This window comes from Centroberyx gerrardi, chromosome 20 (genome assembly GCF_048128805.1).
Source record: "Centroberyx gerrardi isolate f3 chromosome 20, fCenGer3.hap1.cur.20231027, whole genome shotgun sequence".
Taxonomy (NCBI): Eukaryota; Metazoa; Chordata; class Actinopteri; order Beryciformes; family Berycidae; genus Centroberyx; species Centroberyx gerrardi.
In genome coordinates, this window is record NC_136016.1 from 15359795 (window position 1) to 15385975 (window position 26181).

At 43.4% G+C, this 26181-nt stretch overlaps 1 protein-coding gene across 1 annotated transcript in view; it reads right to left on the reverse strand.

Annotated features, from left to right (window-relative positions):
- Positions 1-5084: 5084 nt before the first annotated feature.
- The window catches only part of LOC139910028 (protocadherin-15-like), a 141370-nt gene continuing 120273 nt past the window's right edge, over positions 5085-26181 (reverse strand). Inside the window, exons 35-39 of the mRNA XM_071897215.2 lie at positions 15504-15525; positions 14641-14679; positions 14336-14409; positions 9859-9988; positions 5085-5873 (exon numbers count right to left, since the gene is read on the reverse strand). Coding sequence (XP_071753316.2) covers positions 5085-5873; positions 9859-9988; positions 14336-14409; positions 14641-14679; positions 15504-15525 — 1054 coding nt within the window. The remainder of the gene's footprint in view (positions 5874-9858; positions 9989-14335; positions 14410-14640; positions 14680-15503; positions 15526-26181) is intronic.

The window sequence follows — 26181 nt, forward strand, 5'->3', positions numbered from 1 at the left end:
CTGTTGAGGAAAAATAATTGACTAAAACTTAAGGTCAAAGTTTTCCCTTAAATTCCATCCCTGATTACAATGAAACAGAGAGGATTTTAGCACCAAGACCCTTTTGAGAACCACAGCCTGGTCGTCTTCAAAACAGTGTTTTGCACATTGTCTTTTCTTTCCTTTTGCTGTTACGTTCAATGTTTTTGTGTCACTGCCAAGTTTATGATGGAGAAACTTGATTGTTGTGATGAGATGGTCAAATAATGATTTTTTTTTTTTTTTCATGATCATCATTTTTATATTTAATTTCAGCCCAGATGCAAGTTTAGGTTTGAGGAGAGCTCGACATGAATTTGTTTTTGTGGGTATTGTAATTATTTGTCCAAGTTCAACGGGAGATGCAATCCAAGTTCACACTTGAAATTCCCCACTCAGAGTTATTAGAAAACACAGAATGAACTGCATTTCTCTTCAGCCCACTGGCTTATATTTACTGCCCTTGATTTTACTTATATTGATTGAATGCCATTGGATTATAATGGTAGATTTTAGTCTTCTCTGTATTTGAATTTGTGCCCATTTCAGTTACTGAAACTTGATTCATTTTGGGGCCACTTTCCTCTTTTGCTGTTTTAATTTGTAAAGCTTATTTACTACATTTTTTTTGGCATTTTTAATTAGTAATAATGATTAGACTGGGCATTTGCCTTCTAGTGTAGTTATATTGTTTGCATTGGATCCATAAGGAACCCACTCAGGTCATCATAACTACAATTTTCTAGGCCTCCACAGAAACATACTGTAGGGTTCCAGAGAGTCAGGTATGGGCTCAATTCACTACTATATAAGAACATATTTAGGGCAGAGGCTTTCCCTTATCAAATCTGAAGAAAATCCACTCCGTTGTTTCGAAGGTGTTCTGAACCCATCCTTGTTAAACATAGCTGGGTTAAGAATTATTAAATTATTTGCCCATTTTTAACCCATATTCCAAAATAACTTGTACTGTAATTAGCAGACTATGATACTCAGTGTTGAAAGAAGCCATCTGAAACCTGCAGACATCAGACATTTCCTTTTGGGACTCGGGACACGAGGTGTGCGCCCTTTCATTTCAACTAATTGAGTTTTATTTTAGAATAATTCTGTCCAATTTTGCTACACTCCTTATGCTCAGTTGACGTTTTGGCCTTTCATTTTCATTTGTCTGCAAATGAAATAATTGCACAGTACCTGGTAATTAAGTTTGAGTTTTAGTGCAATAGCAAGGTACTATTTCTTCATCCCTTTATGCTTCTATTGTCCACATCTCTGTTGGGATATCATTGAAAAATGTTCTACCCCTGTTTTTTGAAGTAATATTGATCCAGGGCCACTGTCAGGGAGGGATATCCAGGATAGTTGTCCTGCATCCCTACTCTGGTGGAGCAGGAGGCAAAGGGTTCAGTACAAAAAGATAAATTCTAACATTTTTGTAAGTTATGAGTAGAGTTCATGATATTGTTTCTCCCCGGAGCCTGGAAATAGTCCTGGCTGTGAGTTGTTGTGTTTTCTCAAGCCTGGATTTCCCCACAAACAATGGTAAGGCAATAGGACAAGCCCTGAGGGTAGTGGTAGATAAAGATCAACTGTGATCCCACCAACCATTACTACTACTATATATTAAGTCAATGGTAATTAGGCTGATAGGTACAGTAGGTACACTGTAATCCTCCCATAATAGGTAATAATTGCCAGTGAAAAGAGGGATAATACTCCATAGACTGGGGAATACCCACAACCACAGTGCTGGGGCAGAGATAATAAGAGATAGAGTGAAATCCATACTGGCTGTACACAGGAAGGGATATTTTCTGTTAGAGTGCAAATCTATTATCGATCAGTAATAGCTTCAACTGCCGTAATTGGAGGATACCGCATCCCAGGATCATTCACACAGCTGCGTTCTTTCTTTCCCTCTTTCTAACCTATAGACCTCATTTCTGAATGTAACATTTCTTGTGTTGAACCTGAGAGAAATGTGTGTTTGGATGTTATTTATTTCAATGTGAAGCCCTGGTTGGCTGTTGTTATGTTACTGTAGTGTATGTGTAGTTTCCTGTAAGTAGTCAAACTGTTTAAAATGTGTATTTAATTTATTTGAGTGTGTGAGAGGGTGAGCCCTCCGCTACCGTAACGTTACTCAAACTTAATATTTGTTTAGGTATGTATAAAGGAATATTTTACTGAATGTGTAAAATGTTCAATCTAGTATACATATTTCTGGCATGTGTTTCTGCTGTACGCCACAGCGATCTCTAATGCCGTTTATTTTGTGACTTGTCGTAAATGTGGACAATTGCTGACAATTTGAAACTTCTTGTTAAAACACTTTTCGTCAAGTTTAAGATTTTGGTGTATTCCTTTTATCCATTGAATACGACATACAAGTTACCATCTTTAGCACTTGGTAATTTCCATAAGATGAATGTGTACCCATTAACATCCACCACTTCTTGTTATGATGTGGCTGTCAAGTGAACATTCGTCTATTTACTTGAATTTTTAAATGGATGATGAGTGGTGGATTTGTCATATATCAAGATCACAATAAATACAAATCGTTAACACTGTTGCACATCTGAGAGAGGGAGAGCCAAGTGTGTGTGTCTGAGTTGTGTGTGTGTGTGTGTTCACTAGTTTTAGTCATGGAATAAAGGCTCTTTATATTTTATTTATCTACCAGAGAAGCACCTTAACATAGATGTTATGCATATTATTTTTATGTCCTTTCTTCTTTTTTAATATCTGTCTTTATTCATAGACAGCAGGCTACAAATATGACACAAATGGGTTCATAGCTACTCCCTTCCTCTTTCTCCTTGTGCATGAAAAACACGGTGAGGCCATGTTGGTCTAAAGGAAAAGACTAGAAACCGGATGTGTAGCTGTGGCTTAAAATTTGTTTTTGTTAAAACAGGCATGCAACCTTTCAATAGCTCAAATCAAAAGAATTTGTCTAAGACCGTTTACATTTCCAGGTGATGTGCACATAATAAAATGAGCTTTGTTTGGGGGTGATGTGCCCCTTTGAACATCACTCAACAAGTACTAATGAAATATTTTGTGCCTGTGTAAATCCAGTCGCAGATAACGAACTGAGCTCCGCCTGCCATCTAGTCTTCTACACCAATAGAGCACAGTGGATTTAGGAATCAGTGACATAATCAGCTCATTTAGTTGAATCAATAACAGGGGCTTAGCCGTGCCCTTCCTTCCAGAAACTGTTGGAAATATTGCTCTTGGACACAGACTGCTAATTCCGGATAATAAGAGCCGCTCTGTTTCAAATATTGCCACCGGTGCAGCAGCCTTTGTCGAGTTCCTTAATACAAAATTATGCCGTCATCAAATTAACCGAGAGACTTTTAAAACCTGGTAATTCCACAGCTTAATGGTCCAGGTGCTTCAGACTTCTAATAAAACAGTTCACTGTGATGTGGGTCACAATTAAAAAGTTATCCCACCTGTATCGTGAAGAACTTTGAGGAGGGAGAAGGATCCAAGTGTCCTGTTAAGTGGTTCTCCAGGGTAATTAGGGGTAATGCTCTCTCCTGTCTAAACATCTCCTGCTGAAGTGCTCTTGAGCAATGCCCCTAACCTCCATCTGCTGCAGTGAGCTGCTCTGTGGCCAGCAGGAGAAGACTGTACTGGCTGGCAGCTCACAGGTGTCAATCTGTGCCTGTATACGTATGACTCAGCAAACCTTTGATGGATAAATAAAAACAATTAATACCTACAGGAATCCTACGTCATAAAAACAAAATGCTAATACCTTCTTTAAACACTGGGTGAAGAAAATGTTGGGACCACATTCCTGATGTTTAGTTGAAGCTCCTTTAGCCCAAACCATGTTTTGTGACAAGGCTTTAATTGTGACACTGGCCTTCTCTCCATCTGCTTTTCCCTTTCATGACTGATGTTGATTTATGTGTAATCAATAAGGAATCATAATTTTCACCTGGATGCCCCTGGTCAGTCTATTTCATGGAGGACTGGTGAATACACTAGTGGTCTTCAATCCTGGTCCAGGGGGATCCAGAGCCATGCTGTGTTTTCTCTCTGTAATCAGGGTCTAATTTGCACCTGGGACACCATTCACTGCAATTAACTACCCGGCAGGATAGGAAACCAGCCGTTAAAAACCACTGTTCCACTCCATACGACCTTTACAAAGTTAAGCATGTCACCACGGCGATGTCAGGTCTTCTTAGTTCTGAGAGGGAAATCAGCTTGGCACCCTTTGTACAAGTCAGCCAAGCTCTACAGTTCAATGTGGTCGAGATCAGATCACCGAAGCCAATTGTACACAACTGATAGGACAGTCTTTTATTTGGATAAAGGTTGCCAAGCAACTTGAGAAGGATAAAAAGGCAAGTTATAACAATACAAGACTTCATGTGTCGATGTGACGAGTCAGGCAAATTCAAGATGAGTTGTACCAATAGCCATAATACTGAATGAAACAAGTGCAGTTCCACAGAGATGCCAGTCATTTAAAGGGCCATACAAAGTTCAAATATTTTTTTCTCCAGTTCAATTCAATTCATTATATTTTAGCAAAGTAGAAATATAAAGAGTCCTCTCAGGGTCCGGTTTCTCAAAGGTATTTGAGTACTAAGATCAGTTTGGTTTAACGGATGCTCACACTGGAATATTTGAGCTGATAGCAATCGCTGGAAAGAAAATCGGCAAATACCCATCGGATACCAAGTTATTGATATAGCCTGCAGTCATGTTTAATTCCGAATGTATTTTTGCCCCAGTAAATCATTCTTGGTGCAGAATTTAAACATAAAAAGGACTAAATAGGTCCTTTCAATTGATATGAGAGAAATATAATGCCATATTTACTGCAGAAAATAGAATATTTTAATAAAATTTGGCTTGAATACCAGAGTAGGCTGATTCACCAGTAAGCTAATTACCCATCTGCTAATTAGATATTTCTTAATTGGATTGGAGCATCCCCATTAGTCCCACTATAAGTTAATGGGCGAGTAATGTCTTAATGCTTAAATGATCTTGGCAATAAGGACCTAGCACAGTGGAGTCCAGTTCAGTCAGAGTTTGGTCATGGGTATGTGAAGATTGTTCCACGGTCCCATCCACAGTTCCTCCTCGTCCGACTGCGTTCTGTCACTCGGACACTCCAGCGGCTCTCTCATGACGAGCCCGGCGTCGTCTTCGTCGTTACTGCCGTCTACCTTCGACTCCCTCTCCTCCTCCACCGCCTCCTCTCTCTCGTCGTTGCTCCCTCTCTCCAGCGTGCTCTGCGGCGGCTCCGTGCCGCCCTGCGCCGCTTTGAGCAGGTTCGATTTGGACGCCACACTTTCGGGGCCTGTGTTGTTGGTGCTCGACGAACCTAAGGAAACGCTGGAATGCCGAGTGTTGAACGTGTTCAGCGTCTTAGTGTTGTCAGCGTTCGAGAAAGAGGAAGTGGCGGTCGCGGAGGGGGCCATTCCGGAGCTGTGGAAGCTGCGCAAGGTGTTGCCGCCACCGTCTTCTGCTGTTTTGGGGTTGTTGAGGGGCGTTCTTTCCTCTAGCGTGGCGGCCATTTTGTCCAGTTTCTTAAAGTGCTTGGCCAGCCGCGAGCTGAGGACGGGGGAGTTGAGTTTGAGGTTGTTGGTGGTGGCGTGTGTGTGCGGGGGGCCAGTGCCAGTCACGGAACGGCGGGTGCGGATGATGGAGCCATTCTGGGCCACGTAGATGCTGCCGTTGACGTTGGCGTGGCTGTTGTGGGTGGAGGATAAGCGGGTGCGTTGGGTTTCCGGCACGCTGTCCTCACCGGTGGAGCTGGTCTCATACTCCCGGTCCAACACCAACTTGATCCGACGCTTTCTACTGCCGTACTGGGGGGAGGGACACACACACACACACACACACAGAGATAACATGTCAATAAACTACAATGAGTTCTGAGAGAATTCATGTTCATATTCACATGAGACTTCACATCTTGTTCTTGTTCACAAGCTAAGCTAACCAGATAGTTTCACACTCCACAGCAAAGACAGGCAGTGCAACAGTGTTTCCTCTTATTTGGGCCACATGGCACTCATCATTAAAACCAATACTGATGGCATTCTTTACAGTATTCCACCATGTGACACCAAAACCTTCTCTTGAAACCAGTACTGATTACATTCTTCTGTTATGTGTCAGCACCACAAAACAGGGTGAAAACACTGCTGTGCACGCACGTTAGAAGAGGAAAAAGAGAAGAATAACTCTGCTATCACACATTAAATCATAAGGCTCAATCTTTCTCCATTTAACCCTGATAGACAGTATGGAAGAAAGAATATGTTCACCACTGCAAAGAAAACTTTTCTTCCGGTTAACAGGTTAGACTGACACAGAGAAAATGATGGACACAGAAAAAGAAACGACTAATGAAAAAAGATTAAGAGAGCAAGAGCAGGGCCACAAAAAGAGGTCAGTTCACGCAGAATAACGATCATTGAGCCGCAGCGGCAGGGAGAAGAGATGCTGGGAGGAGAATTTTCACAAAGGGAGAAATGAGACAACTTTTCTTCATTTGTCTCAGAAAGAGACAAGCTGTGGATGGGGGAAAAAAACAAGACTGCCACTCCAAAGAGCGTAAACGCTGTTGTAAGACACGGAGAGACAGATGGAGAGCAAGAGAGAGGAGAGGGAAAGGCTGATTGAAAAAGAAAGAGAGATAAAAGATAGAGGAGGAAGAAAGAAGCTAAGAACCACAGAAAGAGTTAGTCAGAGAGGGCAGGAGAGGACATGCAGGCAATTTAAACTGCGAATGTAAATCACACCGAACAAGGAAAAAGAAAGAGAGATTACAGTAATAAATTCCACTCAGGTAATGACTGCAAACCCAATCCAGGCGTTTTCAGGAAGATCTTACTTAGCGGCAAAGAATTTAATCTTAGGAGTTAAGGCCTCATCTGCATTTCAATCAGACGACTCGTTTTCCAAATCCCCCTCTTCTTCTCCATCCTCCTCATCCTCCTCTCCTTCCTCCGTGGAGTTGTTGTCATGGCTACTGCTTTTCTCTTCCTCCTCGGCGTCCTCGAAGATGGGTGACAGGTCGTCCGGGGTGTCAATCATCCCCGAGCTGATGTCTGATCGGTACATGGCTCCGCTGGAGGACCGCCTGCTGGATGCTGATGATGATGCTGATGATGATGATGATGTGGATGCTTGACCAGGCTTTCGTGATCGCGACCCGACACCTTTCACCTCCTCTTCCTCTCCTGATTCCTCCTCTTCCTCACTCTCTCCCTCACTGTCTTCCTCTATAGTTCCCCGTGAGCTGGAAGAGTGTCTAGAGGTTTTGGGCCTAGAAATTGTAGAACTTGAATATCTAGAACTGTAGCTGTTAGAGTCACTGATGCTGCTTCCGCTCTTGCCTGATCTTCTTTTGTTGGAGCCATGGCTCTCTGTGTTGGCACTGCTTTTACTACTAATACTGTTGCTACTTCTAGTACTATTACTAATACTTTGACTTCGACTCCCTCTCTCCTTTCCCTCTTTGCTCAATTTTGAACTTTCTGAGCTTTTCCTGCTTGACTCCTCTGCACTCCTCCTCTCACTCCCCTCCTCGTCTTCCTCGCTCTCTGATCCCGACTCTTCCTCAGACCCTGACCCCTCTCTCTCTCCGTCCTGGCTCCCGCTCTCCGACTCTCTCTCTGTGTCAGACGTGCCCTCTTCCTTCTCCGTTTCCAGCTCGGACTCCGTTTCATTTTTTTCTGTGTCCGCGTCAGAATCGGTCTCGGTTTTAGACCGGGTCTCTTCAGAATCCGAATCCTCCAAGCTGCCTCCTTGGTCTTGGTCTGTATCCAAATCGGTGTCGCGCTTGGCCAGAATAGACGAGGAGGGGCTGCTCGTCTCCGAGAGGCTAAATTCTAAGGGAGAGTCTTTACCGGCACTTCCCATCTCTGAGTCGCTTTGCTCGGCAGCGCTGTCCTGAAACCCAGACCCTCTTTTCTCTCCCTCCCTCCATCCCTCATAAGACCTATCTTCCTCTCCTACCTCCCTCTCCCACCTCCTCCTGTCCCCTCCTCTGGCGTCCCAGTGTTTCTGAGACACCAACGCAGAAACGCTCATATCTCCTACGGAGCCGTATGTCCCCCTACTGTTCTCTTCTCCTCTATCGTCCCAGCTCTCTCCGTCTCTCCATCCCTCCTCTCCCACCCTCGCGGGTCCCTGGAGCCTTCTGGAGAGGGAGATAAGGCTGAGGGCCTGGCTTAGCTTTTGTTTCACCGCTGGGGGTTTGTTGGCTCCCACCGACGTCTGGAAATAACTCCCATCGATGACCATGCCGCCGTCCAGGCCGGCGGACCGGAGAGAAGATGCCAAACTGGGGGGCTCTCCTCTGTCCTCTCTCCTTCCTCCTTCCCCTCCTCCGCCATTTCTCATTCCATTGTTGGCCATGCCGCTTCTGTCGCCTCTGCCCCACGTCTCGATTTCTCTCGCTCCTTCTCCTCCTCTCACTCCTCCTCCTCCCCTTCCTCTTTCTACTTCTTCATCTCTGCCTCCCCGTCTTTCTTGCCCTTCTCCTCCTCTTCCTCCTACCCTTCCTCTTTCTACTTCTTCATCTCTCCCTCCCCATCTTTCTCGCCCTTCTCCTCCTTTCCTTCCTCTTTCTACTTCTTCATCTCTGCCTCCCCGTCTTTCTTGCCCTTCTCCTCCTCTTCCTCCTACCCTTCCTCTTTCTACTTCTTCATCTCTCCCTCCCCATCTTTCTCGCCCTTCTCCTCCTCTTCCTCTTTCCTCTTCTTCATCTCTCCCTCCCCATCTTTCTCGCCCTTCTCCTCCTTTCCTTCCTCTTTCTACTTCGTCATCTCTTCCCCCCCGTCTTTCTTGCCCTTCTCCTCCTCTTCCTCCTACCCTTCCTCTTTCTACTTCTTCATCTCTCCCTCCCCATCTTTCTCGCCCTTCTCCTCCTCTTCCTCTTTCCACTTCTTCATCTCTCCCTCCCCATCTTTCTCCCCCTTCTCCTCCTTTCCTTCCTCTTTCTACGTCTTCATCTCTTCCCCCCCGTCTTTCTCGCCCTTCTCCTCCGTTTCCTCCTCCCCCTTCACTTTCTTTCCTCCCTGCGTCCCCTCGTCCCCGTCCCATTCCTTCTCCCTCTCTTTCTCTCCCCCCTTCCTCTCTTCTCCCTCCTTCCCCCTCTTCCATCGGTCCGACTCTGGCTTTGTTCCACGGTGGGTGGATGGCGGGGGGCTGTCCGGTTGTTTTACCCCCAGAGGACAGCAGTGCGCTCAGCCTTCTCAAGGCCTTGAACCCGGTGGCAGCTCTGGAGCCCTGAGACTCTGTGTTAGTGGTGGTGGTGCCATCCAGTTCTTGTACTTTGTCATGGTCGGTGCTGCTGGGAGGTCCTGGGGTCTTTCTGGGGGGGCCGCGAGGAGGGGGAGCAGGGGGCTGGAGGTGGGCAGGGTGGGGGGTGACTCTGCCTCCTCGAAACGGTCTCCTCCCACGCCCCAGCACCTGTTATCATGGTGATATTATTCCAAAGCCAAATAAGCAAATTTATGGGAGGAACAAAGAAAACACACATAATGCACAAAGCATCACTATCTATTAACCTGCAGTAATAGGAGTATTTTAGGGCCAGGCTGCAATTCATGCAAAAATTCACTTTGGTATGACACCTTTTTCAGTACTTTTTTAAAATCTTTTTTTCAGAACTAGCCTATGTTTCAATATCATCACCACCATTTCTATTTTGTTTTGTGTTTTCCTCTGTATCTCTCTGTCAGAGTACATGTCACTGCCGTCGATAACCCTTTCTGTTTACTCATCATGGAGGCTTTTAATACATTTACTGCATATCTACTGGTTTTTTACTGTGTTTACCTCTCCCTCAGACTCCTGTGGGCTGTAGTAGTAACTGCCATCATCATCGACGACCACTTCTCCATATTCATCATAGAGGCCGGTGGGTGAGATCAGCTTCCTACGACTGCCATACTGAGGAAGGTCATAGCTACAGAGAGAGAAAGAGAGAGAGAGAGACAGACAGAAAGAGAGCATTATAATTTAGCAACTTTCCCACAACAAGCCATTGTAATAAGCAGAGAATGTGAATCCTCAATACATTTTTTTAAATTAATAACAATTCACAATATCTAAATGTTATTTCTCCGGCAAGCAATGTAGTTCTAGTTAACATTAAAATGAAAAGTTATGCCATCAAAAGTGTGTTTTATCACATATTTTACAACAGCTTCCAACATGACTTGACGCGATGCTCTCATCCAGAGCCACTGAAAGCAGCAACAGACAGGGAAACTTTGCACCAACTCTGATGATAAGCAGTTGTCTAAGCATTGCTACTTTAATAACAAAGGAGCGTTCTGCTGCCAGGAAACATTTTGTCAGCAGGAAACGTTTGAATAGATTTTTTCTCCCTGTGTCTCGCTTTGCTGCTTGTTGCCGGGAGCGCTGCCTGGCTGCACTGGCCAAAAAAAAATTGTTGTGTATCACCACTTGGGCACCATGCCCTGCAGCAACCGACTTGTTGAGCCAGCGGGTCAAAAATATCTTCAAATGTATTCTACAAACAATATGTTCCTATGTGATTAAATTAACAATGCTGCTGGAAGTCTTCTGGCACCGTTCCCTAACAGAGTTGTACAAAAAGTTGCTTTTTGTAATCACCACCCTTACAGTCAAGTGCAACCAGCAGGATGAGTTACGATTCCTGAAACCCATTACTGTAAGTAGCCAAGTAATAAAGAAATGGAAGGGGCAAGTGGAAGTGGACGCGGGGTGTTTAGGGGCGATAGGCAGGGGGAGGGAGAGAGACGGGCAGTCGAAAAGGTTATACAGTCATAATCCTTACGGTATGGACTATGCTAGCTAATGTAATGAGTCTTAACCTTCCACTAAAACCTGCTTATAGGATTTCACAGTCATTAACCCCCAGACTCACTCAAATGCGCACACACACACACATACACACACACACACACACAGTCATTTTAGCTGCAACCTCCAGAGATACATACATACATTCTATTTCTCTGCATGTCGGTCTCATCAACTCCAATACACTTTATGTTCTTTTATTTTTCTTACCCCCTATAGTCTCTCTCTCTCTCTCTCTCTCTCTCTCTCTCTCTCTCTCTCTCTCTCTCTCTCTCTCTCTCTCTCTCTCTCTCTCTCTCTCTCTCTCTCTCTCTCTCTCTCTCTCTCTCTCTCTCTCTCTCTCTCTCTCTCTGACACCACTAGGGGGCAGTAATGAACTAAGAATCAGCTCCTACAGTAACAGTACAGCGTTACCGGAATCACTAGTATCGGAGCAAGACTTGAAGGAGTGATGCTGCAGCCTGTTTCTGGTGGATCTCCACATGCCAAGTGTATGTTTTAATGAACCTCAGTCCCAGAGGGGGACTCAGTAAGACAAGAGTGTTTTAATAGTCTGGGTCACAGGGTGGGGAAGTAAAGTATACTCAGTTTGGGCGCCCAAATGACAAGAATATGTTATTGTCATGTTCATTATGGGGAGCTTGAATCCAGTGTTCAACCTTCAACCAGAGATGGAGGACTTATCAGTGAAATCACCTGCAGACTCTTGGCCTTCCAAATATGATTGGACACCGCTGCTGTATATTGTATTTTGAATGATGAAATGAAGGTAATAATGTTATTTATTTAGTCTTTAGTCTTTTGTAAATGAACTCTTCTATCTTTTTCCATGTGTGCTTCAGGTCTTTTTACCCTGTACCTAAAACAAGTTGGACAAGCAGACTTCTACTCTTGTTCTCTCTTACATTTTTCTTTGCAGGAGCAAAACGCAGAAAAATACCCTGAACATAAAAATGTTCTCATTTTGACTGAGTTGATTTCCCCAGTTCTACTCTCCCCATCCGGCTTTTTTTTTGGTACCCTAACTCATCACCAATCAGCTTGCCCACTGACTCACTGCTCATCGCTCACACCAGTAACAGTTTTGGAAATCAGGATTTTAAAGCCCAATCTATTATTGCTACATGGCACTATACAGGTTTTATTATCTGTTCTTGTCATGGCTGTTTAGACAGAGAGCAACTTTTATTTTGTTTAGACAGTCATCGAAACATCAGACCTGTGCCACAAATGGTTTAAATTGTTTTCTGTGGCTGTATAAATCCAATCAAAATCCTGCCAATGGCAAAAGAGAATACGATTTTGACTCCTATGTGGCCATGATTTCTCATTTCAACACATTAAAGGAAAGGTCAATAGGTCATGGAACCATACAGGTCCTTCCAAACAGTTCTATTATTTATTCTTACTATTACTCTAGCTGTGGAAGTTAATTTTGAGAGTCATGGTTTCATTCCACCATTGATTTGCTTTAGCACTGCTAACAAATGCTAACTGGAAGCTGGTGCCAACAAAAACTCAGGCGTGAAAACTTTTTGAAGGTCCTAAGAGGCGGTTACTGAGCTTAGTGTTTTCATTAGGATATGCTTCGAAAGATCCTGAACCTTGCGTTGAGAAATGCAAGAAACAAACTGATTAGCTCTGGACCCCACTGGGTTAAAAAGTCTGATTCAGTACTCCTGAGTACATACATGAGTTTGTGGATGTTGCTCTAAGCTACCAGCATCTGGCCCATTGTCTGCCTCCACGGCTGGCTGACTGATTAGCTGCTATAGCAATGCTAAGCAGAGAAAATTAGCTGTGTGTGTGTGTGTGTGTGTATGTGTGTGTGAGTGAGAGAGTGAGAGAGAGAGAGAGAGAGAGAGAGAGAGAGACAACAAGGGGGTATCTGTATGTGTTAATGTGTGAGAGAGAAAGAGAGAGAGGATGAGTGAGAGAGCATTTCTGAGTGTGTGTGTGTGCGTGTGTGTGTGTGTGAGAGAGAGAGAGAATGTATTTTGTGTGTGTATGAGAGATAAATAGAGAGAGTGCATGTGTGTGTGTGTGTGTGTGTGTGTGCGTCTGCAACTGTGTATTTATGTGTGAGTGTGGGTGGGTGTATAAAATCAAGCTCCCGGGAGTCTGCAGCTAAAATTATAAAAAATTACACAATGCATCACAGATGGCAGGCTGGGTTCAGAATTACGCATATATATACACTTACACACACACACACACACACACAAACACATATACAAACATACACATTTGGGAGGGATGCAATGAGTCTTTAGAGGTCTTGTTCATGAGCGCTTTGATGTAAGGGTGTGTGTGTGTGTGTATGTGTGTGTGTATTATAGGCTGGGTTCAGAATTGCACACACACACTTGGGAGGGATGCAGTGTGTCTTTGGAGGTCTTGTTCATGAGCTCTTTGATGTAACGGCGTGTGTGTGTGTTATATTGCCATTTTTATGCTTGTGGGATGGCTTGATGCTTTTCAAGATCAGGCACCGGAGTAAAGACACACACACACACACACACACACACACACACACACACACACACACACACACAGGGGGCAGTCACTTTGTCCATAATGAGTTTGAACAAACTCATTGTAAGATGTTCCTCGAACTCTTCTGAACTCCCGCAGTTAGAGCCTGCTGCTACAGTATAATGTATATCAGGCTGTGCGGAGACTTGTGTAGGAGGAGAGAAGTTCTATCAATGTTGTTGCAAATCCTACTTAACACCCCTTTAAACGATGAAAGTGGGATACGATCATGCCCTCAGTATTTCCCCAATATCTATTCAGCAGCGATGGCGGTGTCCGTGCTGGGAGATACTGCAAATGCTGGAAAATGTCTTGAATGCTCAGAAGAATGTAGTTCATTCATCTGGTCTTATTGTTTACCCAAAACAAGCAAATATAGGACAATCCCAGTACAATTACTCCACAACACACAGCAGCTACCTGGGCTCCCAGAACTGAAATTACCTCCGCTACCCCGACTGCAAAAGAGGGGAAACATTGGCTTTCATTCACCACAGCGGTGCTGTTTACACAGCTGTTTACTGGCTATGGTTTGGATTTGATAAGACACACTGAGATATTTTTGACAAAATGATAATCCTATTGGGAATCTGATTATAGCAGTGGGGCTGTGGCTGTTTCAATAAGGGGCCTGAGTGAATTACAGGCACACGGTTGGTTTTCCCAGATAAGTGCTCTATTGCTGCTTTGGAAAAAGTCTAAAAATCTAAAATCTAACAGCACAAAAAAGTGACATCTCTAACAGATTGGCAACAGATAGGCCACCCACACACACCCACAAGTATTTCACACAGACAAGCAAGCATACACACACACACACAAACACACATACACTCTCATGCACACAAAAAGCTTTAGAGATACAGGCAACTACACAGACAGACAGGCACACACACCCACACACACACACACACAGTCTCAGACTAACCCGTGGTCATAGTTGTAATAATCTTGTGTGTAGTAGTCCTGGCCAGGGTCGATGCCTGATTCCATAGACAACTCCTGTTGGATTGACAGACCATTATTAGCACTGACACACACACATACACTGCACACACAGATCATAGGCACACAAAGAGAAACATATGATTACACCCACACAAATCCATATGTATGAATTGGCACGCACATGCACCCATATATATCTACATCCCACCCCCTTACCACCCACACACACACACACACACACACACACAGGGAGTAAAGGAGTGCTCAGAAAAAGAGAGAAAGTACCTCTGGTCTGAGCAGAGAGGGTCGCAGAAGTTGTTGTGTCTGCCAGAGGGAAAGAAAGGCGACGAATGACAAGACAAATGACAGAGGTTAGGAGCTCTCCCCCAAAATGCTATATATCTATTTTGGAAACAAAAATCAATACCTGACGTTCCTCATTCAATATCTTTGAAATATAGAGGGTCCGGTCTGTTTGTTTGCTTTCATTTTGTGCTGTCAGTCATTCTGACAGCACAGGGGATCATCATCTTGGAGCCAAACTCCTCAGTTTCACTCCAAAATGAAATATTCACCATTTAAAAAATCACTTGTTCAAAATGATTGCTGGTATCAAAGTAAAACTCACTATTATTGAAGTTATTAGACAGCTAAAAGTAACGTTACATACCATATAATAACATATAAGATTTTATTATCAGTTGTGTTAAATATTAAGCAATGAACATCTGGTAACATTTGTTTTCCAAAATGTATATATAGTGTTTTGGCATGACGACCTCATCAGTATTTTGCATCTACAAAAGCCAACTTTTTAGGAATTGAGAAAAAAACTGGTTGATTTTCCCATTGATGCCCATGTGTTTTTTGACATAAAATGCATTATCAATGAACTGCAGGTCATGAAATGTTTTTACACATGGGAGACAATGTCAGCAGTCAATTATGTTTAATTTATTTAATTACAAAAAAAATTGTAGATACAAGGCACTGATGATATGTCCCTCTATCCCTTAAATAGAAAGTTGTAATCGTCATTACAGAAAACAGAACAGGAGAGGAAAAAGTACAAGCTCCACATCAGAGAAAAAGAATAAAATAAATAATACATATGCAATGGCAGTGTGCAAGCCGAGAAAGACACCTACCTCATGTTGCCCATATCCACGCCTGGAAGACAGTGAGAGATAAAAGAGAGAGACAGAAGACAAAGAGAAGCAGAAAAGCCAGTGACCGATATTGCAAAGAAAACTTGCCATAAAACATAATCCTCTTGATCTAGATGCGTGTTTAATACGTGTCAGCATTTCACTATGAATTTTACTTACTGCAGAGGAAATTGGATGTTTAAATCAAAACCCAAATGGAAGTGTCCACTGGAAGCATTTCACACTTTTGAGGAGACAAGGAATTCAAAGCAGTTTGTGCTGATGTTGTGCATGAGTGTGTGTGTGAGTGTGTGTGTGTGTGTGATGGGGAGAGAGGGGGAGAGCTACATTAGAGAGCGAGAGAAAGACTAAACAAAAGAACAAAAAAGAAAGAAAGAAACCTAGAAACGATGTCATTGAGTGTGTTTTCCCGCACAGTAATTTTGCATATTATTTTGGGTACTCTGTATTCTGTCGCTCCATTATGTAAGTATTCTGTTTATGGGTTGGTAAATATAAACACCACATCCCATTTACAATCCCCCTTGTAAGCTCATAGACTGTTAATGAGAAAGCTGGATAGATGGGACATCTCAATATTAGCCTGGATACTGATGCATGTGAACACCTCGTCCCACTTAAATTCCTGAGGTGTAATAGTGCAGCGGTAATACAGCACTTGGAATATTCCATTTATTCATGATTACAGGGATATTTATGATCAGGATGTGAACATTCATATAAATAATGTATCTGGAAATTAACTTCAGGGGGATATGAGCTGGTATATGGTATAATCTGAGCATGTAAATGCACTTACTGTTAATCAGACATGCAGCAGTGTGCTACTGTAGGTACACACCGCCATCAACTACAGCAACTAGTCACCAGAAAAGAAACCAAAAGAAACCAATGAGGCAACGGTCGACCAGTTGGTCAGTGTGGAAAAGTTGACCACTGTTTAACTTTTGGGAGACACCTGTTGCCAACAGCCAATCAAATTGTTGTGCTTTCTTGTTCTCCTTGAAAAATTATTCCAGCTGCCATGATCAAAATGGACGAGGAGCTGATCACCGCCATCCTTGCTTCAATATACACATGAAACACAATATGTGGAGAATGATTGGGTCATGATTTCAAAATATACCACTGACGTGGTATATTTTGAAATAAAGTTAGCAAGTTTGAGGTCGCAGGCAGGATAACCTGAGGATGGTAAGCTAGATTTGTTTATTTACACTATTTTGCACACGTTGAAGTTAGGGTTAGACTGATAAATCAGTTTGCTGATATATCAGACCAATATTAGCCTTTTGTTAAAGCTGCAATATGCAACTTTTTTCACATTAAAATAACAAATAAATAGGACATAATAGGATTATATATTATCAGTCTGTGTTGGTCTGTGAGCCTGTGTATACATGCATAAATCTCCCCATTTGCATGAAATTGGCTTTTCAATGATATCCGGGACACATTTTGGGGCGTATACCATTCGCTGTGGGTGCAGCCAGTGGTGAGATGGATGGTGACTATCAAGGTGAGGCTAGCAGCTACAGCACAAGGAAGTCATGGCAACAACAACAATGGCAGAAAACAGTAACAGATAAAAAAAAACAGCAAAGCTAAATGTGCAGCAGACAAGATCCGTTCAAAAACATGAGTGATCATGGCCATCGCTTTTGATCAAGTTGATGGCAGTGTGTACAAATAGGTAGATACAGTTTAAAACTCAACTATTTGAAAATGACAAGACTGTTCTGTAAAACTAAAGTAATGAATTGTTCAAATAGAGACAGTAAGACAAAGACAGAAACAAAGACAAAGAGAGACAGTGAGTGAAAAAGAAAGCAAAAAAAAGCCAAAGGGAGAAAGCCCAGAAAGGAGAACGGGAAAGAGAAAGACAAAGAAATAAATAATACATACAAAAAAAAAAAAAAAAAAGCCAAAAACCTCTCTGTTCATGTGTCTGTGTGCCAGCAGGACCTATTGTTGTGTGAAAGCAAGGTAATGAGCTGGCAAAATGAAGATGTATCACAGAACAACAAATGGTGACTTTTAGAGGACACTTCGGATATCTCCTTTCTCTCTTTTATTAAAACACAAACAGACCGACACACACACACGCGCACACACACACACACACACACACGCACGCAAACAAACTAGTTACACCACTTAGGCATTTCATTAAATAAAGTCAGAAGAGAATATCTGATTGTGCCTCTTAAATACACACACACACACACACACACACACACACACACTCCGAGGGATTCCGCAGCCCTCCATTCAGTATCAAACGGCAGCTTTGTATGAATGATTGTGCTTCATAAAAAAGAAGATTATCAGGTTAAATAAAGGCGTGGGAGGTTGGATGGATGGCAGGATGGATAGATGCATTGATGGACAGTGGATGGATGGATAAATAGATGGATGAATGGGTGGATGGATGGATGGATGGATGGATGGATAAATACATGGATGGAAAGGCGTTTTTGTGATCTACAGGTTACCATGAAATGGAGGAAACAGAAAATATCCCTCCCTTTAACTGTCATTTTGCGTGTGTGTGTGTGTGTGTGTGTGTGTGTGTCCTCTCCGGCGTTGTGTATTTTGTAGTGTGTTAGCGTGTGTGTGTCTATCAGTGTGTGCAGATAAGTCTATCTCTATGTCCTTGTTGTTCTGGCAGACACATTATTAGGTCCTCTCAAGACAAAACACACAAGCAGCTATCTGATCTCTCACTCACACACACACACACACACACACACACACACACACACATCTGACATGATTGACTGTCGCTCTTCGTGTCCTCCCCTCACCCTGTCTGGCAGTGTGTGTGTGTGTGTGTGTGTACGAGAGAGAGAGAGCGACAGAGAGAAATATTATTAGCTCTTAAAGAACAGACTCACACTGAGACACTCAATAACACTCCCTTCCTCCCCCCCTCTCTTTTCCTTCTGTCTCCATTTTGTCTCTCCCTTCTTCTCTCAGAGCTACTGTAGTTACGACACCAACTCCTCAACAACTCCTCTCTCTCTCTCTCTCTCCCCCTTCTCACTGTCTCTCTTTTCCCGAATTGTCGTTGCCTTTCTTCTCTCCCTCCTTCTTCTGCGCCTCCCTGTCTCACTCTCAACCCTCGCGTCTCTCTCTTCCTATGTCAGCCCTTTTTTCTCTCTCATCCCACCCCCACGCCCCGTCCCCTCTCCCTTTTTCCACCCTCTGTCTTTGAGGCTACACCGCGTGGAAAATAATGACTTCTAAAATAATCAAGTCTCATCGCGAATCCATGAACATGCCCCCTTTGAAGCAAAGCAAACCATCAGTAAGTCAAGAAGATGCGTCTTTGTACTGTAAATGCTGCGAGAGCGAAGGACCACCGCAGCCAAATGGTCATGTTCCAGCTTCAAACAATGTTCCAGGGAAGCAATTTTCCTCTTTCCACTTTATTTATCCAGCACTTATGATATATCATAAACTTGCTTTGGGATTTCAAAGGTTCAAATTTCCTGCCTAAAAGCTACAGAGAGCAGGTTTAAAACATACAGCAACACAACCCCCACCAGCCTCTGTTACATTTTTACATTTTTAAGCATTTAGCCTGGCTCAAGGACACTTTCACAGGTCACACAGACGCTGGTGGACACATTGTCTTGAAATACCCTCCTCCATTTGTGATATTTATTTTTTCCTTGCTGCATCCTATCAGAATTTGTTGCTGCAATAACCCGATTTCCCCATGGGGATCATTGCTGTGGCAGGACAGCCTCTCTAATTGCTGAAACCATCGTGTAAAACCGTCTCTCTCTGTGTCTCAGTTCTATTTCAATTAAATGCAGTCTGCTTTATTGACATGAATGCTGAAAAAAAACAAAAAACATATTGCCAAAGCTGTCTGTCCTCTAGCAAAACAGCACAATAAGAAGTGAATGGGTAAAAGCATGCAGGTAGTGTTGACACAGTGTGTGTGTGTGTGTGTGTGTGTGTGTGTGTGTAAGAACATGCAGACACACTGAGGTTGAAAGCTAATCTTAACAAAACATTTCCTAGCCAGTCAGCTGAAACGGTTACATTGCCGCGACCTGTTTAATACCACAGTGTGTGTGTGTGTGTGTGTACATGCTCACATTTACCTAAATGTGTGTGTCTATGTGTCTATGCCAAAGCTGTATGTGTCTGTGTGTATGTGCAGGAGCGGGCCTATGTGTGTTTATGTGAGTGTGTCTTTGCTTTGGGTGTGTGTGTGTGTGTGTGTGTGTGTGGCTTTTCAACCAGTGACATGCTGACATGATCATTCATTGTGTGTGTGTGTGAGAAAGAAACACAGCATTAATCAATTCCACCAACGTCTGTTTGTGTGTGTTTTTTTTCTAAGCCCAGGTCATTCTGTCCTAACATCACAGCTTTATCGATTCCACTGGAGATAAGATCCATCAAGGTGTGTGTGTGTGTGTGTGCATGTGTGTGTGTGTGTCTGTGTGTGTGTGTTTGTGTTTTCTGACACAATGGAAATCCTCTCATAATGCCACAGCTTGATCAATTGTACCACAGAAATGACCATGAGATGTTGTTTTGTTTGAGTGTGCCTGTATCATGATTTGATCCAATTCTCCAGACATGAGACCATCAGCTGCACCCAGCAGGAGTTTGCTTGAGTGAAAATAATAACACTGTTTTCTGTTGTAGAAAACTGCATGTTTTTGATGTACTATATGATGATAATGATGTTTGTCTCATTATACAATATCTGGGCTTCTCCTTTTTTTGTTCTCTTCTATTATTGCCGCTGTCGTATGAAATCCTCTTATCTCTGAAACATCTAGGAAATGAAAAAAACACTCAGGGGTGTTCTCAGTGGATCTTGAAACTCTAAACTTTAAAGTGTTAGTGCCATACTCTACCCATTGATCTACAAAGGGAACCAAACACCTAACCCTGGTACTAACGCTGGTTATTGTCTCATATATTTAATCTAGTTTAATGTATCTTCTGTTATCTGTTATCTCAGAAACAAAAAAAATGGGCACTTCCGTTCAACCTGATTGCTTGTATTTTATGTGCGGTGTTGCTGGTGACAGGTACCTACTGAGAAGAGAAGACTTGGTCTACAAAGCATGCATATGGTCTTTTTAATTACTTTTTCACTCAAAACAATTCATTGAGTAACTTGCAAAACATTGGCTTTGTGACCTTTCTAAGGTAAATCAGATGTGAGATGACTGAAACACTGTATTTTCTCACTAAAATGTTTTAAATGTAGGAGACAGTGTGTGTGCAGGAGTTTCTCTGCCTACTCTTCCTGGCACCATTCCATCAAGACAAATGATCTGCACAGATGCAATCACTGTCAGTCACTGTAGATGTTCCACTTTGCACATGCTTATGGCTCCGCTGCTTCACTTGTGCTTGACCCTGAAGCATTATTTAGAAAAAAAAAAAAAACGCTGTAAAAATGCAGGACAGACGCAGGACTGGGGACTTATGACGTCTACTGCTGTATATAGTACTAATGCAACATGTATACAGGATTGGGGACTTCTGATTGCTGCCAGTGTGCACAGTACTAATGAGGTTGGGTGACTTCAACATTGGCTACTACAGTGGTAGTAATACAGGATAGATGCAGGGTGGATGACAATTATGGCTGCCACCCAGTACATCCTGTATTTTGAATACTTGGTTATTAAAGTGATTCAAATTTTTCTTTCAAATAAAAATGGCCCTGAATGCTCTTAGCACCGCTTATTTTATTAGGAAATGACATTTCATTTTCAGGACCTTTCTCTATTTGTAAAGCATTTTCCAACATACCTGCGCAATGGTTTTAACGAGGGAAACCTTGTATAAAAGTAGCAATATAACTTTCTAGAAAAGAGTTCATAACATTTCAGCACATACTGCCTAGAGAAATATCACTACATATAAATGCTTTAAACATACATACACTGTAGCTCTGCACCTTCCTACATATTCATACATGCCACTGAAATTAAGTTCCTTGAAAAAGCAAAACAAAATTAATACGACGTTGCGGAACATGAAAAGACAATGCAGGAATTGACCATTTTGAATGCACATGAAATATAAGGTCCGAAGTTTTAGGTAAACAGAAAAAAAAATATAATCAACTAAAGACATTGATGAAAAAGAGAGAAAACATGAAATACAGATTGAGTACAATAGAAAGAAAGAAAGAAAACCAGAGTAAAGAAAGAGCAAACAAAATTGGCAAGAGCTAAGAAATACAAATAATTGAATAAGAGGAGATAGAGAGAGACAGATGAGGTTTTATAAAAGTACCTATAACAACTAATAACTGAATGACAAAAACAGTACAGAATGAGAAACAGACAAAGAGACAAAAGATACTGGTGACTCACACACATCCATGTGTCTAATTTGGGTCAAGACAACACCTTAATAACAACATAGATTCAATATGTGTCCATATCAACATGAGTTGAAAAGTAACATAATTGTGCATTGACTCAAATTAGAAACATGGACGAAACATCCTTTTAAGACAGGTAGTTCTATTGATAGCTACAGAACCAGCTCTGCCAATGTTGTTAGATTATGTGGATTTGTAACCTAAAGTGTTACTAGGGAACCTAACAGTGGGTATTAATGGTTAATGAAATGGAGAGTCTTGGTAAAAAGAAAATGTGATGGAGATAATGTCACTGGTGGTAGTCCTGTGACTGCAGAAATACCAAAACTGTCCCATGCAAAGTTCGCTGTTGAAACTGGAAATGCAAAAACTCCCTTGTCCAACACAGTTTCATCCAAGTTGGCAAGGTCAAAGATTGCTCTCTCTCTCCTCCTCTTTACTCTCTCAGCCCGCACAGCTTAATAGGATCAGCAACTAGTCAGGAGTCCAGAGCTTGTGTGTTAGTAGTCGGGTGACACATTTCCTTCCCACGACAAGCAAATGTGCCCGTCAACATCCAAGTCCTTGAGAAAGACACTGACCCTTAATCGATCACTCATTATAATTTGTTCTCAACAAGAGTGTTAATTATATGGCTTAAATGTAAAATGTTAATGGTACTAGTTGAGCCAAGAGAGGCTACAGTTCAGCTGACTACGAGACATCTCACCACTTCTACTCGCTTGATTTCACAGCTCCCATCTGCGGCCATTTAAGCCACTTTTCCACAGTGTTAATTAAGAAAAAAAAATGCCAGACATGTTTTGGGGGGGGAAATACCATAATGAGACAGATAATGAGTAAACCCTGCCAGCAACTGTTTTGGTGTTGTGATGGGAACCAGGCTTTTCAGTTCCTCCTAGTAAGCATGCAGGTTCATTAAAATGGGGGCATGGGGGGACAAAATGTTACATGAAAACACATCCCATTAAATTTGGCCTCAACCTGAGTATCCTTTCCTCCTCCTCAATCCCTCTCTCTTCTAGTAATAGTCAAAGAGAAAAAGTGTAGAAGGAATCTTCCACTATTGAGTTTATATTAGGGCTAGGCAGGATTTGACCATCCTTTCCCTCTTCTTCTCTTTCTCCCTCTGTCTCCCCCTTACCTCCATATCTGTATCCAATAGCAACAGGTACCAACATTTCAGAGGGGATAACATTTTTCTTCTACTTTTGAGTTTATATTAGACCCTCTCTTCCTTTTCTTTCTTATGTAGAAAACAGGAAGTCACGTTGGAAGCACACATGGAATCCAACTGAGCTATTTTCAGCATCAGTCCCTTGACAGCTCCGCAGCAACTACACAACAATGTTAAGAAATTCCCCTCTGTGTGCTTTCCATATCAGAAAGGTAAAGTCAGAGCGAGAGAGAGAGAGAGAGAGAGAGAGAGAGATAGGCTAGAGCACTGTTGACTGAGAAGGGAATCGTTTCTCCAGCTCTTCCATGATGGAATTCATGTTCGGGTTGGGCTGAATCTGTGGAGGCGGAAGATCCTCTCCTCCTCCTCCTCCTCCTCCTCCTCCTCCGCCTCCTCCTCCTCCTCCTGCTCCTGCTGCTGCTTCTTCTCCTCCTCTGTCTCCTCCTCCTTCTCCTCCCGCTCCCTCTCTCCCCCGCTCTCCTCCTCCTGTTATGATATCCAAGTCAAGTGAATCGATAGAATCCATGGAGGCCCGGCTCTTCATGGCCTTCTTGAGCGGGTTCTGCTTCTGATCTATCTGGCTAAACATGTTGGCCACCGACTTCTCAATCTCTGCGATGTTGTGGATGTTCTTCAGGATCCCTTTCAGCTCTTTTCGGGGGGGTTCGGGTCCCGCCGGGAGGGGCGGCGGCGGCGGCCGGAGGGAGACGGGCCGCAGGGTCGGCGCCTCCGAGAGCAACGGGAGGACAAAAGTGGAGGGGTGCAGGAGCGAGGGAGACAAGGGGGGAGGGAGAGGAGGGGGCGGGGGAGGTGGGGGAAGAGGAGGCGGAGGCGGAGGAGGAGGAGCAGGTTTTTCGGTGTGGTTGGAATGGGATGAAGTAGGTGGAGGGGGAGGAGGAGGAGGAGAAGGAGGAGGAGGAGAAGGAGGAGGAGGAGGAGGGGAGGACGGGTGCTGAGGTGGGGGAGATGAGGGAGGGGGAGGAGCGGAGGTGGGTGGAGGTGGGGATGGCGGGGGAGGCGGGGGAGTTGAGGGGGGGTCGGGGATAGCCTCCAAATGAACCTGTAATCTCTCTTCTGCACTCTGGCTTCCCGCTAAATTTGCCCCGAAGCGCCGCAGTACAGGGGGAGTGGGCTTGTGACTGGGTGGAGGGGTCCCGCCGTCACTGTGGGTGATGACGATACTCGGGGGACCCTCCTTAGTCTGAGAAATTGAGACATGGTGGGTCGTGGTGTGCTTGTGATGCTGGGGCGACTCGGGGAAAACAGAGAGCAGAAAATCAGGGGACAAAGACCCGCGGGAGTCTCTGCTTTGCCTCTGTCTCATCTCCTGGAGTGCCTGTTGCTCGAACTGCCTGGCTTGCTCTTTGACCGTCAACTTGGGCTCCAGGCTCGGGCTCCCCATCAGGTCCGAATCCAATCCACGGTCAAATCCTGAATCCAGACCCGCGTCTTTGCTCTCTTTGAACTCGGCCTTCAGGAGCTCCAGCTCCCACTGCACGGGATCCATGACCACTTGGCGTCTCAAAGCGTCGTACATCTCCCTGCGATGTAATCTTGACGGGAGAGTCCAGCTGTGTCCAACCCCAGATCCCCATCCACTGTCACTGCCACTGTACCCACTGAAACCCACATCACCTCCAGAGGAGCTGAGCCTGAACCAAGCCTCTCGAAGGCCTTTCCTGGACGGGGAGAAATTCCCAAGAAGGTCCCTTCTTCTCTGGCTTCTTCCAAGAGTCTCTGGGCTACTCAAAGTCCCGTCCTCATCGTAAATGGGATTTTTAATAGTAAGGGGGTTTTCGTCAGAGAGAAAGGTGATGTTGGACTCAGACTTGGGCAGGTTGTTGAGCACCCCTCCATTGGCAACACACTGGCGGTGGGCGGCGATGGCCCGCGTGGCGAAATCTGAGATCAGACGTTGCTGGTCGCCTTCATCCAAGCTGGCACCACTGCCACCACCGCTACGATTTGACCGGCTGGTACACGGATGGAGGAATGAAATGAAAAAGAAAGATGGAATGAAGGGAGGCATAATAAAAAAAGAATCATAGATAAAGCATGAGGGAGATGAGGGAGCTTGTTTAATGGATCTAGGAAGATGTAATTACAAAAATCAAAGATAAATGAAATGGAAGAGGGAGATAAGGAATGAATGAGATTTAAATGAACGAGTGGGACTGCACAGGAGCAACAGAGCTTTGACGTACTGATGTGGATGGAGTGGTAAATAAAGATGTTTTGAAAGGAGGAGTGACAAAAGAAAGATATATAAAGAATGAGGGGGAAAGGAAGATAAAAAGAGAGAACATCTGCTAGAGGGTTTGTTGGATAAATGAAATGGAAAGAAACTTGACATGAAGAGAGGAATGAGAAAAGGAATGAGAGGAAAGGGATGAGAGATCTTAAAGGAAGGGAAGGTATTTTATCTCTGTCCTGTTTTTGGAGGAGGCAGTCATGAAACATGAAAACTTGAAACAAAAGGAAAAGGAAGGAAAACAGGAAGACCAAAAGAACCGTGGTAGAATAAAAGGGGTACACTACAGAGAGGCTATTGCATCACAACGATAAACAACGCAATATCTGCTGGGTTAAAGTCCATGTTAGACGGGCACATTTTGAACCAGTGTAGATGGACAATTTGTGACTCAATTTGTGAATGGCAACAAACCCAATATTTCATGATACCTTAGTTAAGCATTGTCCGCTATAATATCCACATTGATTTTGTCCCATTTGAGAATCTCCATACCTGTCAAAGCCACCTATTGCCCATCCACATTGCCTCAAAAAGTAGCCCATGCATCATTACCAGTACGGATATTTCATCACTAATCTACCAACAGCACAATCAACCTCGAGCAACACAACTTTGCCTTGTAATACAAGAGGACAACTAACACTGCACATAAAAAAATAGTAGCCATTGACGGGCACAAAGACAAAAACTAAACCAAGAAAACTGCAATTGTCACGGCACAGTGTCTAAGAGCTCACAGATCAGAAACAATTTTGTCTACTCACTTTAGTCTGTCAGTCATGGACAGAGAGATGGATGGATGAGAACAAGAGAAGACGGACAGATGAATAGACCAGTTAAGATGAGAACA